Source organism: Tachyglossus aculeatus, chromosome X1 (assembly GCF_015852505.1).
Source record: "Tachyglossus aculeatus isolate mTacAcu1 chromosome X1, mTacAcu1.pri, whole genome shotgun sequence".
NCBI lineage: Eukaryota > Metazoa > Chordata > Mammalia > Monotremata > Tachyglossidae > Tachyglossus > Tachyglossus aculeatus.
In genome coordinates, this window is record NC_052101.1 from 97,341,221 (window position 1) to 97,355,524 (window position 14,304).

Consider the following 14,304-nt stretch of genomic DNA (forward strand, 5'->3'; position numbering starts at 1 on the left):
CGGTGAATTCCTCCTGAACGGTGCGTTGATCCATCTGGTGACGGAGCTTCCCTTTGGGAATGATGGATGAGCCCCAGTCCTGGGGCTTCAGGACCAAGGATCTGCACAGAGGAATTGATTATCGGGATAGTGGCTAGCACTCTCATCCTTGCCAGTCAGGATCCTGCTGGGGCACAGGGTGTGATGAGTAAGAAGGTGGGGAGGGAGGCAGCATGTTGCAGAGAGCCAGTCAGTTGGTCAGTCAGTCAGTAGTGTTTATTGAGTGCTTACTGTGTGCAGAGCACTGCACTAAGTGCTTGGGAGAGTACAATATAACAATAAACCGACAATCCCTGCCCATGATGAGCTTACAGTCTACAGGGAGGATAGACATTAATATAAGTAAATTACAGATACATACATAAGTGTTGCAGGGCTGGTACCACGGATGAATAAAGGGAGCAAGTCAGGGTGAAGCAGAAGAGAGTGGGATAAGAGGAAATGAGGGCTTAGTAAGAGAAGGCCCCTTGGAGGAGATGTAAGGCTTTGAAAGAGGGGGAGAGTAATTGTCAGTGATGAGGCATTCCAGGCCAGAGACAGGATGTGGGTGAGAGGTTGGCGGCAAGATATATGAGATCGAGGTACATCGAGAAGGTTAGCATTAGAGGAGCGAAGTGTGCAGGCTGGCTTGTAGTAGGAGAGTAGCAAGGAGAGGTAGGAGGGTGCAAAGTGATTGAGTACTTTAAAGCCAGTAGTGAGGAGTTTCTGTTTGATGCGGAGGTGGATGGGCAACCACGGGAGGTTATTGAGGAATGGGGAAACGTGGCCTGAATGTTTTTGTAGAAAAATGATCTGGGCAGCAGAGTGAAGTATGGTCTGGAGTCGGTAGAGACAGGAGGCTGGGAGGTCAGCAAGGAGGCTGATACTGTAATCAAGGAAGAGGTTTTCTAGGTGCAAGACCTATTTACGGCCAGAGAGACCACAGCATAGTGCCGATGATCTGCCGTAGCATCCTGATCTGGCAGGTGGTTGCCTTTGTAGCCACTGCCCTTTTCATCTTCCCTATTGGCTAGCTATTCTCTGGATTCTTGCCAGGCCTGTCCACCCCGTGGGTTGCCATAGGCGGCTCTTCAGCCAGAAGCCTTCAGTCATCACTGATGTTGGCTTAGCCCCAACAAGGAGGGACTGGGACTCAGACCCAGGTCTCCTGATGTTTAAAGCAGTGCTTTCTATTGGGTCAGCAGCAGAGCTGGAGGGGCCCCTTGCATCTGCACAACATAGCACATCATAGAATACTATATGCATTCATTAGGTTCCGAGCACAGGGCTGAAATGGAGCTGTTTGCTGAAAATCGTGGTTAGCAAAAACACTCTCTCCTGGAGAAAACCCAATACGGAAAGTAGAGAGTGGAGTAAGTAATTGCTTTTTGTTATTCCATGACATAGTTTGGCTTGCATTTCCTGGATAACATCAAATGTCCCCAAATGGCCACTTCACTTTACCTGCGAAGCCCTACCTAGCTTTAATGCCTTCAGCTTGAAACAGTTCCTGGAACAGTCGCTTCTTGGGCAGACTTTAGGAGTGTTCTTGATAGGTGATTTACTGTCATAGACCTCAGCAGGCGTGCTCTAGCTTCCATGCTGAATTTTAATTGGATTTCAAGGTGATAGGCTACCAATGCAAATTAGCACAGACTTACAGAGGCATAAATGAGAATATCTGTGAAACTGCCTTGAGCTTTTTGGAAGAAAAGTGCAGTATAAATCCGTGCTATTATAATTAATCATTACTTATGGCAGAAAGCCCAGTAGTTGATTACCCCAAACCATGGAGGAATCAACCGAACATGCAAATTGGAAATTAACATGGGAAAATTATTCATTATTGCATGCAAATTGTGCACCCATGTATAGAAATTAAGTGACTTCTGAACCAATATGAAATTGTTTTTTCACATTCTAAAGTACTTTTGTCCAAATACAGCCTAAGTGAAAACAATACAATGGACACCAATGGTACTAGGTCATACAAGATGGGGATTTGCTGACCTGGACTTAACAGACACATGTTAAATTGTGTGTGTTGCACAGTAATGACATCATACAGAACCTTTTGTGGAAGTCTGTAGAGCTTGGAGTATGTTCCTTGACCCCCTTCTCCCCTCATCAATTCCTCCGGAGATTTTCTCTGCATTCCTCTCCAAGGTCCATATAAGCAGGGGCTCTGCTTCTGAGCCCCAGGACCTGGTGGCAGAAGCCAAGTTGGGGTGAGAGTGGGTGGTAAAATTTTAAATACTGAACTTCAAGATATCCAGTGCTGTATCAGTCTAGAACAGAGGACAGAGCAGCTGAAAAGCAGACTGTCCATAAAACTGGGTGGATGGCTACCCAATCTACCATGTGCGAGGACTCTATGCAGTACCCATATGTGTGCCTTTCCCCAGTGTCACATAGGGCTACTTAGGGATGCCACAGGCCAGTATGTGCTGACAGCTTTGTAGTCATCTATGCTGTCACTATGACTGTGCTCCTTGGTCAGCACAGCTCTTAGAGCTGAGTAAGGAAGGAATGAGAGAGAGAGAGAGTGAGAATGAATGGATGCACACAGGTGCTTCTGTTCCAATAGCAAACCTAGGGTCACTGGGGGAAATCAGAGCATGAATGGAGTTAGTTTGCTCTCCTCCCTCCCACGCATGTCTCTCAGGGATATATGACTGTGCTCTCTGTCCAAGACTGTGACCCAGGGACTCAAGTTCATCCTTTCCATTGAACCATATGCTGCAACTACTTCGAGGAAAGCTTGGGGTACCAGACGGTGAGCTGGAGAGAACAGATAGGGGAGAGATTCCAAGGAGGAACAGAAGGCCCAAGCAAGTATAAGAAGTCCCAGTCCAAATGATTGGAGAGCTGTGGGCAGTTGACAAATATCTAGAAATAATGGGATGCTTCTAAAAATGGCAAAATGGATGTCACTGATCTCAAATTTAGAAGGTCCTGCAGATTAGAATTTGGACCCACCCCACTCCTTTAACAACATCTTGTGTTGTCTTTTATCTTCTCCCCAACCCCCACACATCATATTCACTTTTATTTCCAGATTCTTGATTTTTAGGGGAACATCAATTGATTCTAAGGTGACATCTGTGTTTTACTAATTGGCCTAAACTGGCACTGTGAGATTGTTTCTGATGAGACTGTACCTCTTTCCTGTTTTTTTTTTCCAGAGACTGTTTCTGCTAAATTATTGATGACTAGAAAATCCTCTTAGGGAATTCTCAGAGGAAAATTAAATTCCAAACCAGGACTAATTCAGCAGTGCTGCTCATCTATCATCCCATGGCTCTTCAAACAGACTCCTCACTCCTTTTCCCTCTCCCTCATGAAATCTTTCTGCCACCATCCACTTCCTAACAGTCCATAACTCATCTTGAAAATTTGCCAGTGGTTAGCCCTGGTCCCTCTCCCTATGTTTACCCCCAGAAGGGAAGGGAAAGGTGGGCTGCCTTAACTACCCTCACCCCATTACTTCTCAACTTCCTGTTGGTGATTAGAGCCACAGTGTTGGAGCAAATCAGCCATTTATAATCCAGGAGAGGATTAAAGTAACTCTTTGTTTCTAATTTCCCTGTCCCTCTTCTGCAGCACTCTCACAGGCCCTTCACATAACAAACCCAGCCCTTTGAGGTGAGAACTTTCTCATAAAGATTGTATGAGCTATGGTCAACAGTGCTGTTTTATATCTGGGGTCAGGGGCTCTGCTAGTGAAAACAGAAGCACTGCAGCCTGGCAATTCATTCATTCATTCGGCAACCAGCAGGAAGCACTGAGTGGCCAAGGCTTTGTTTTTGTTTACAGATGATAAATAGCATCAGTTAATATATTGTATTTAATTAGTACTTACTCTCTGTGGAGCATTGTACTAAGTCCTTGGGAAAGTACAGTAGAGTTGGTAGATGTGAGTCCTGCCCTCAAGTAGTTTACAATCTAGCAAGACAGACAGACACAAACATGAATTACAGGTAGTGGGGAACTTTGGGGGGTCAGGGAGTGGGAAGGCGGGGAGAGTGAGTATCCAAGCTCTAAAATGATGTAGAAGTGCTCAAGTGAAAGTTGGAGAAAAACAGCGTGGGGAGATGAGAGATTAATCAGGGAAGGCCTCCTGAAGGAGATGTGATTTCAGAAGGGCCTTGAAGATGGGGTGAGCAGTGGGCAGAAGGGAAGGCGTGAGTAAGAGGTTGAGTGAGAGAAATGAGAATGAGGCATAATGAGTAGGTTGGCTTGAGAGGAATTAGGAGTGTAGGCTGGGATGTAGTGGGGCAGGAGCATGGATAAATAGCTGGGAAGTATTGACTGCATGCCTTAAAACCACTGATGAGGAGTTTCAGTTTGATGCAGAGATGGATGGGCAACGATTGCAGGGTTTTGAGGAGTGGGGAGACATGTGAAAAACAATGCTTAAGAACAGTGATCAGGGTAGTAGAGTGGAGTAATGGATTGGAGAGGGGAGCCATGAGAGGCGGGAAGGTCTGAGAGAAGGCAGCTGGGAGTTGGGAGATGACAAACACTCAGACTAGTGTGGTAGCAGTTTGGATAAAGAGGAAGGGACAGATTTTGGAGATGCCCGGAAGGAAGTTCTGACTGCAGGGAACATGTCCATCAACTCTGTTGTACTCTCCCAAGAACTCAGCACAGATCTCTGCATATAGTAAGCACTCAATAAATACTATTGGTTGACAAATTGAATACGGAGGTAGAGAGAGAGAGAGGAGAGGAGAGGAGAGGAGGAAGAGGAGTCAAGAGTAATGGCCGAAGCTGAGGGCTTGAGAGAAGTGGATGATGGTCACTGTCGGCAGTTATGGGAAAGTTAGGTGGAGGATTTCACTGCAAATTAATCTTCTATAGCTCACTAGCGTTCATTTTTTTAAATATTTCTGGGATGCAATGCCATTCTGTTACACCGAGGCTATTCTTAACTCTATAATTCTGTAATAAACTAATAAATAAATTCTGTAATAAAGTCAAGAACAACAGATGAACCTTGGTCCTGAGACTTTAGAACTGAGAATGATGGATGAACCTTAGCCCTTAGGCTTCAAGACCGAGAACCTGTGCAAAGGAATTGATTATAGTAATAGGGTTTGCTTGGCACCACTTGTTCCCTTTCATCCCTGCCAGGAATGTTCCCACTGGGGAGGTGGTTGAAGTGAACAAGTAAGCGGGCAGGAATCCAGAACACTGCAAAATGCATGCAATGATTTTACTTAAAAAAAACAAAAAACATTTATGGCCAGTGTTTGCAGCGTATTGCCAGTGCTGTGCCGCAGGGCCATGGACCAGCAGGCGGCTGCAAAAGTAGCTACTTTGGTAGCGGCTGTGGTCTTTGTCACTCACTTTAGCCAGCTGTTTTTGGGATTCCTGCTTGAGCCAGTCCACCACTCGAGAAACCCTAAGTGGTTCGTTGGTCAGAAACATTTACCGCTGATGGCTGAGCTTTGTCCAGCAGGGACTTCCCTACTTCTGGCTGTTTCACTTGCCCACTCCACACCGCAGTGTGGCCTAATGGGAAGAGCCCTGGCCTGGGAGTTAGAGGACCTGGGTTCTAATTCCAGCTGTGCCCCTTGCCTGCTGTGTGATCTTGGGCAAGTCACTTCAGTTTCCTTACCTGTAAAATATGAATTCCCTCCTCCTTAAACTGTGAGCCTCATGTGGACAGGGGCTGTTTTCAATATGATTAACCTATATCTACCCCAGCATTTAGTACAGTGCTTGGCACACAGTAAGTGCTTAAATACCATAATTATCATTAGTAGTAGAAGTAGCATTTTATTATTATTATCATAATGATAAGAATCCCAGGGTATACTTCCACAATGTCATGCCTAAGACTAAAGGAAGCAATTTTTTGACCCATCTAAAAGACAAGTATCCAAAAATCATGGGGAGAGGACCAAACAAGCTGACTCAATGCAGGAATGTTTTTTTTCAACAGGAGATGAATCCTATGGCCACCCCCACCTCCACCCACCCATCCCCAGCCCCCAGCCTCCCTGCAGTGGGTTTACAGCTGTGTCCGAGATACAGCAGAAAGCAGTGGTTAAACAGTTAAGCAAGCTTTCTCTGGCTTCTTCCTGAGATGCATTTTTAATCATATTCTGACACTGGCAGTGGAAAAAAACCACCACCACAATGACAGCATAACTAAGTAGGCCAAATTAACCCAGATCTTTCATATCTGTCACATTCTTGTTAATATGAGGATTCTTCTTTCATTCCGTTTGCTACTTCAGAATTTTATACTGAGCAGACTGCTATAATCAGGATGTCACCTCTCTTTCTGCCTAGCAACAGAGCTTGAAGAGTGAGGCAGTTTACAAGTGACTAAAAGAGACCCTAGCTGGTGGCTCTGAAAGTACTAGATATTTATTTCACCAGCCCCTATTTCTTTGAACTAGATTTCCCACCTCGTCTAGAGATGGGTCACCCTACATTGATCTCTGCAGATGTTGAAGGCAGACTAGACTATCCCAACCTTATCGTATTTCCCAAGGCAACCACTGTCTGATAGAGGTGAATCTTTACTGGGAGACAGTGGGGTCTAGTGGAAAGAGCATGGGTCTGGGAATCAGGGGACCAGGTCCCAGCTCTCCCACCGGCCTGCTGTGTGACTTTGAGTGAATCACCTAGCCTCTCTGGGCCTCAGTTTCCTCATCTGTAAAATATGGATGATGATAACGCCTGCTTCTACTTCTTAGGGATGTTGTGAGGGTAAAAAGAGATAGTGGATGTAAAACCATTCTGGAAAAATTCAAGCACTGTACTGTGATTATTATTGCTGGAGAAGGGTCTCAGGCCTATTGGAGGGGAAGAAAGTTGACCATCAAAGTCAACTAGAAAAAGTCTTTGCGTATTTCCCAATGAGTCTGTGTGTTTGGGTCTCCGTACATACACACAGGTTCAGTACAGGTTTCTGTCACTCTCCTAAGTACAGTGGATTTGATCTCTGGAACAGTCAAGGTGGGACCAATCAAGGGAGCTTGCCAGAGGCAAGAGTGAAACCAAAGTTTCCCCAAAATGTTTGGGCATCTCAGTAGCAGGGAGACGGAGAGAGAATGCCACTCAGAGTATGAAATAGTTGTTCTTTACCACACTCGGCTCTCAGTTAATCACCCAGAAACCACAATCAGAACTATTAATGCAGTCAGCCGAGCAGGAAATTGGTTAAATGGGTGCATTTGCTCTTCCTCACCTTTCATTTCAGGGAGCTGCTATTTCCCACTCCCACTGAGAAGCCAAATGCACATTTTCCTATCAAGGCCCCTGTTCAGGCATCTTTTTACCCTTATTTTAAAGACCTAACAGCCAGGGTTGGTCATTCATGTCATTTTGCCTCAAATCTGAAGAAAGGAACTGTTTCTTATGGAGGCAGTCAATGACTCCTACTGCTAAAAACCATGTGGGTGCAGGTGGCATGTGAAGTTGGCTTTTATTTTTCTGGGAATGCTGGTGAAAGGTTGGAGATAAAAGGAACCGAAGGAAAGGAAAACCAGGGTGTCGGATGGCTGTGGCAGTTTCGTCCCTCCTGCCCACCCCATTCCTCACAGCACAGCAGCATGGCCTAGTGGAAAGAACATGAACTTGGGAGTCAGAGGATCTAGGTTCTAATCCCAGCTCTGCCACTTGTCTGCTATGTGACCTTGGGCAAGTCACTTCACTTTTCTGGGCCACAGTGCCCATCTGTAAAATGGGGATTAAGACTGTGAGTCCCATATGAGACATGGACTGTGTCCAACCTGATTAGCTTGTATCTACTCCAGTGCTTAGTGCAGAGCATGGCACATAGTATGCGCTTAACAAATACCACCAAGAAAAAGCACACTCACACCTGTCAGAGAGGGGCTGATGCAGGAGAAGGCCCAAGCAATTGCCAAATGAAGTTGGAGTCATTTCCCATGAAGCACTTAGTACAATGTTGGGAACATAGTAAATGCTCAACAAATACCATAAAAAGAGCAAGGAGCACATCCTAGAAATACAGATTTCTCCAGCAAGGTTTTTTTTTCCAAATTGAAAGAGAAAAGCAAATCTTTGGGGGAGCCAAAATATTGAAGACAACCTGGAAAACAAGCTTCTCTTGGCCCATTATGACAGAAAGACATGCTGTACCTGATCCTGAAATTTGTGCTTGAGATACCAAGTATTCAGTTGAGTAGGTGGACTGGAGTTTCTAACCCTGCCCCCAAGCTCCCTCACTCCACCCCACATTCCAGCTTTTGTATCAAGGTGACTTTTTAAGAACCACATCAACCATGGATCTCTAGACCCCCTCTTTCCTCTAAAAGCTTTTTTGTAGCGTTTCAGTCATCTGTCTTCCCAGCGTCTCTGAGCGTCAAGGAGATCCAGGTACTCTCATCTGGAAATGATGAAAATGAGTTCCAAAGAGGTGATGGGGTGGGCCCCTGTGGCCTTGGCCCTTGTTGGCTCCGGGGAGCTTCCCTTTCACATGTTGACTTTGTCGTCCCCCTTCCAGAAGTGGAACAGATTGAAGCTATCGCCAAGTTTGACTACGTTGGACGGTCCCCTCGTGAGTTGTCCTTTAAGAAGGGGGCCTCCCTTCTCCTATACCATCGAGCATCGGAAGATTGGTGGGAAGGCCGGCACAACGGTGTGGACGGCCTCATCCCGCATCAGTACATCGTCGTACAAGACATGTGAGTAGGCACCTGGTCTCGGTGACTGTATCTCCACAGTGCTGAGTAGCAAAGAGATTGGAGTAGTCCTGTGCTGCCTGATGAAGCTCTTTCTTAAACCCTCTTAATGGCACAGTACAAAATGCTTGAAGGTCGATTGAAGTCAACACGATCTCTACCTTTAAAATATTCAATTTAATAGAGAAAAGGACTGTGTCCGGCCTGATGGTCTTGTATCTACCCCAGCACTTAGTACAGTGCTGGGCGTGTAGTAAGTGCATAACAATGACCATCATTATTATCGATATGGGAGCTGAGACAAGTGTACCAGCTCTATAAATCTGTCCATATAGGTGTGATGAGTTAGAGAAATGAGCTGAATTGGATCACAGAATGTGCTGGCAGGTTGAAGTGTGTGAGATTCATTAGGGAGAGCTTCCTGGAAGAGGATGTCCTTGGGCTGCCATTTAAAAGGGGAGGAATGTAGCATGGCAGTTAGGAGCAGAAAGGCTTTCCAATGTGAAAAAGGTAGTTCAAACAAAGTCTCAGAGAAAGGAGAAGGAGAGTGGAGCTAGCTAGACCCTGGCTGTGCATAATTCTTTGCATCAGAGTTTCCATGCCTGAACACTAAATTGAAGTATCTTTGATTTTAAAACAAAACAAAAATGGTTGGGGGGTGAGGGTGAGTGAACTGTTTCTTTAATCTGAATTCTTTCCTTTTTACATAATACTTTCTTTGTGGGTTGAAAAGAAAATCATTCAAGGGCTCCCTCCTCCTAACCCATAAATCAGCTTAAGCAGAACTGGCATCTGGAGCAATCTAGTGGACCTTTCAAAATGGTAGGACCAAAGACAAGCAGCAGGGGCTACAGGAGATTAGCTTGCCTAGGCCCATGCTCTAAGATGCTCTTCCCCATTGTTAAGGAAGTGAAGATGCATGTGGTTGGAGGTGACTGGTTCCCAAAATGTCCCTTCTCCCTCATAGGCTGATAGGCTGAAGGGTTGTCATCCTTCCCCACAACCCCCGGCTGATTGACATGCTGTGACATTTTCCCCAGGGATGATGCCTTCTCAGACAGCCTGAGTCAGAAAGCGGACAGTGAAGCCAGCAGCGGGCCTTTGCTGGATGACAAGGCCTCATCCAAAAATGACATCCAGTCCCCGACGGATCACATTCCTGACTATGGATTTGGGGGCTTGATGGGCCGGTAAGAAAGCTTTCCATTTTCTTACTGATGTGAATTGCATCTTGTTCCTTTGTTAGGGTGGGCCCAGGCCAGGATGTGGCCAGGATTTGGCCAGGATTTGGTTGTGATGCCAGTTTTGTTAAATCAGGCAAGACAAGACTGCCCTTTTAGAATCTCCTTAACTGGATTGGATCAAAGTGGACAGTTCATTAACCTCCCCCAGCTGCTATCTGGGGGATGCCAGTCACAACTCAAATGTCAGTATTTTCTATTACCGCTATAAAACACCATTCCCCTTCTGTATAGTCACCACTTCCCCTTGTAAGTATCCCCTAGCTTGTGGGATTGCAGCCTGTGCTGGGGAGTCAGAAAGAGTACTGATTTCATTAAATTTAATGAAATTAAATTTGGTTTGTGCCTGGAGTCAGGGTATGGCAAGCTGGAAAGATTTTCTTTGTTCTTATTTGCAAGACTGGTTTATCATGAGGGTGGATGTAATGAGACTCATGGAGGCTCTCTCTTATATGAACTCATGCTTTCTGGCTTCTTGGTAGGGTGAGGTTGAGATCAGATGGAGCCGCCATTCCCCGTCGCCGAAGCGGGGGTGATACCCACAGCCCTCCTCGCACTATCGGACCTGGGATAGATGCCCCACCTCGGGCAGCTGCCTGCCCCAGCAGCCCTCATAAAATCCCACTCAGTAGGGGAAGAATCGAGAGTCCCGAGAAGCGGAGGATGGCAACATTTGGAAGCGTCGGCAGCATCAACTATCCAGACAAGAAGACTCTGTCTGATGGACACCCACTCAGGTCCACCTGTGGCTCCACTCGGCATAGCAGCCTAGGTGACCACAAGTGTCTAGAGGCAGAAGCCCTGGCAGAAGTAAGGAACCTGTGAACCTAGAGAAACAGTGTGGCCTAGTGGATAGAGCACGGGCCTGAGAGTCAGAGGACCTAGGTTCTAATCCTGGCTCCTCCACTTGGCTGCTGTGCATGACCTTGTGCAAGTCACTTAACTTTTATGGGCCTCAGTTTCCTCATCTGTCAAATGGGGATGAAATACTGTGGGCCCCATGGGGGAGGGACTCTATCCGACCTGCTTATCTTTTATTTGATCATTCATTCAATCATATTTATTGAGCGCTCACTGTGTGCAGAGCACGGTCAACAGACACATTCCCTGCCAAAACGAGTGTAAAGTCTGGGGGGGAGAAAGGCATCAATACAAATAAATAAATTACAGATATGTACATAAGTGTTTTATAATTGCTGTTGTAGTGGCTCAGTGGAAAGAGCCCGGGCTTTGGAGTCAGAGGTTCAAATCCTGGCTCCGCCAATAGTCAGCTGTGTGACTTTGGGCAAGTCACTTACCTTCTCTGGGCCTCAGTTACCTCATCAGTAAAATGGGGATTAAGACTTTGAGCCCCCCATGGGACAACCTGATCACCTTGTAACCTCCCCAGTGCTTAGAACAGTGCTTTGCACATAGTAAGTGCTTAGTAAATGCCATTGTTATTATTATTATTATTATTGAAGTGCTTACTATATGCCAAGCACTGTTCTAAGCACTGGGGTGGGTACAAGTCATTCAGGTTGGACACAGTCACTGTCCCACATTAATTCATTCATTCAATCTTATTTATTGAGCGCTTACTTTGTGCAGAACACTGTACTAAGCATTTGGGAAGTACAAGTCGGCAACGTATAGAGACGGTCCCTACCCAACAAATGGGCTTGGTGCTCGCACTCTTAATCCCCATTTTACAAATGAGGTAACTGAGGCCCAGAGAAGTTGAAGTTACTTGCCCAAGGTCACACAGCAGACGTGGCAGAGCCAGGATTAGAACCCAGGCCCTTCTGGTCCTCAGACCTGTGCTCTATCCACTAAGCCACACTGCTCAGTTCTTATAGTGCTTGGCACATAGTAAGTGCTTTACAAATACTATTATTATTATTATTATTATCATTGTGAAATTTGAAGCATCATACATGAAGGGTGCCTCTCCCTTCTTCTGGGATTTCAGGCAGCTTTAGCATTTGTGGTGAGCTGGGAGAGTAAAAAGGACCCTAGGACAGTGGGGGACGCGATCTGAGAAGAGAAACGTATTTTTACTTAATAATTTTGGTATTTGTTAAGCGCTTACTATTTGCAGAGCACTGTTCTACTTCCCTTCGTTGTTCATCCAGTGCATGCTCTTTTATAAAGATGTGCTCAGTCTGTACTCTTGATGACAGTGGGCGTGTGCTTTATCCATAGGGCAGATAACTGAGAGTTTGTACATGCATTCAAGCCACAAGGTCACATGGTAATTATCCACATTTAGCTGGAGGAAGCCAAGGTCCGAGTGATGTAACTCACTGAACTGTTTCAACAGTAGCTCAGAAACAGGTCTGGGAAAGCCCCCAACAGCCTAGCTCCCATTGAGGAAGCCCTGGTAATGACTAAACCAACTTATGAACTTAGAGAAGCAGTGTGGCTCAGTGGAAAGAGCCCGGGCTTTGGAGTCAGAGGTTGTGTGTTCAAATCCCGGCTCTGCCAATTGCCAGCTGTGTGACTTTGGGCAAGTCACTTAACTTCTCTGGGCCTCAGTTACCTCATCTGTAAAATGGGGATTTAAGACTGTGAGCCCCCGTGGGACAACCTGATTGCCTTGTAACCTCCCCAGTGCTTAGAACAGTGCTTTGCACTTAGTAAGCGCTTAATAAATGCTATTATTATTATTATTATTATTATTATTATTATTATTATTATTATTATTATGAGCTTGATCTCTTGTTGCTTGTTCTAGGACATTGAGAAGACCATGAGCACAGCTCTGCATGAGCTGCGTGAGCTTGAGAGGCAAAACACAGTCAAGCAGGCTCCAGATGTGGTCTTGGACACCCTGGAACCGATGAAGAACCCACCACTGGGCTCAGTCAACTCGGAGCCCGCCAGCCCCCTGCACACCATTGTGATCCGGGATCCGGATGCCGCCATGCGCCGGAGCAGCAGCTCCACCACTGAGATGATGACAACGTTCAAGCCGGCGCTCTCTGCCAGGCTGGTCGGGGCTCAGCTCAGACCACCCCCCATGCGGCCCATCCGGCCCGTGGTCCAGCACCGATCCAGCAGCAGCAGCAGCTCAGGCGTGGGCAGCCCGGCAGTGACCCCTACTGAGAAGATATTCCCCAACAGTTCCTCAGACAAGTCTGGCACCATGTAGCTTCCCCTCCCGGTGGCCTCTTATAAGCAGACCAATCCAGTGTCTCCAGCGAGGGGTTGTTGGGGAGGAGGAGTTGGGGGTGTGGGTGGTGGGGGAGGAGCAAGGGGGAGACGGGAGATGAACAACAAGATGTGCTCCCGGTTTTAGAACCAGAGAAAAAGTGGTGTGAAGAATGTGGAGAAAAGTGGGTAGGCGTGAAGATTAAAGATTTGGAGGCGGTCTATCTTTATCTGCCCTTTTACATGCACAGATAGACGTAGGTGTAGGCCTCTACTCATAGAATACGAACACACAGAACCACCGAAACAAAGCTATTCATCAGATGTCCTTCAAATGGCTATTCTACATATTGTCACTGGGAATTATACTCTTATCTATAGATTATATATATGTACGTATGTGTCTGTGGGTGTATATATATATATATTTATGCATCTATATACATGTATATGTACACACACATACAAAGTGTATAAAGTATCCTGATTTTCCCTTTTATTAATTAGATTTACCTCAGACCTGGGCCGTTAAAAATCTCCTATAGAGTTGTTTGGGGTGGATGTGGGTTTTGTTGGTAGTTGTTGAGATTCCTAGCCGGGGCACTTGAAGCAATACATCACTGACCTTGAGTTTACCTTCTGTAAAAATTGGCACCGGACGAGAGGAGGTGACTTACTTGGACTCTGTTTCTAAGGAAAAAGTGGAAACTCCACCAGTGGTGTGAGTCTTCCCGAGTTGATGGGGGAATTTTCATGGAGTTTCCCGAGGCCTGTGGTGGCTGCCGCTACTGCTGCACCCTGGAGCCTAAGGTCGGTTCTCTGGCACAAGGAAATGGACGAGAAAGAGCCCAGTTAATCCTAACCCATTGTTTGTCCATAGAGAAGGGGATGAAGAGCCCCTAAGCCGCAACGTAGCACAGTGTTGTGTGTGTTTGAAAAAATAAAAAATAAAAAAATAAAAAAAATTTAAAAAAGGATAAAAAAAGAGAATACAGTGGTGAAAATTTCAACCTAGAAAAGCAGTAGTAAGAAACCTGTGGTAAATATAGGTTAACTTATACAGTTTGGAAATATTTAATTTGTCTTTTCCTCTCTTCACTATTATTGTGTCCAACTGGGACTAAACAGGCAAGGAGGCTTAGATGCATTCCCTTTTTTTTTTTTTTGAAGTTGCACAATACTACATATGTCTCATTTCAATTTATGTCCTCTTGCATGAAAAGCATGAGCCATATTTGACCGTGTCA

General features: G+C 45.8%; 1 protein-coding gene across 5 annotated transcripts in view; it reads left to right on the forward strand.

Annotated features, from left to right (window-relative positions):
* The window catches only part of SRGAP3 (SLIT-ROBO Rho GTPase activating protein 3), a 319,900-nt gene extending 306,775 nt beyond the window's left edge, over positions 1–13,125 (forward strand). For 4 of the 5 annotated variants that reach the window (XM_038771992.1, XM_038771993.1, XM_038771994.1 and 1 more), the window contains 4 exons: positions 8,507–8,687; positions 9,725–9,874; positions 10,408–10,735; positions 12,642–13,125. In XM_038771992.1, coding sequence (XP_038627920.1) covers positions 8,507–8,687; positions 9,725–9,874; positions 10,408–10,735; positions 12,642–13,058 — 1,076 coding nt within the window. In that variant the 3' untranslated portion in view covers positions 13,059–13,125. Of the gene's footprint in view, positions 1–8,506; positions 8,688–9,724; positions 9,875–10,407; positions 10,736–12,641 lie in introns of those variants that run through there. The other variant, XM_038771996.1, reaches the window with a different exon arrangement.
* Positions 13,126–14,304: the final 1,179 nt, after the last annotated feature.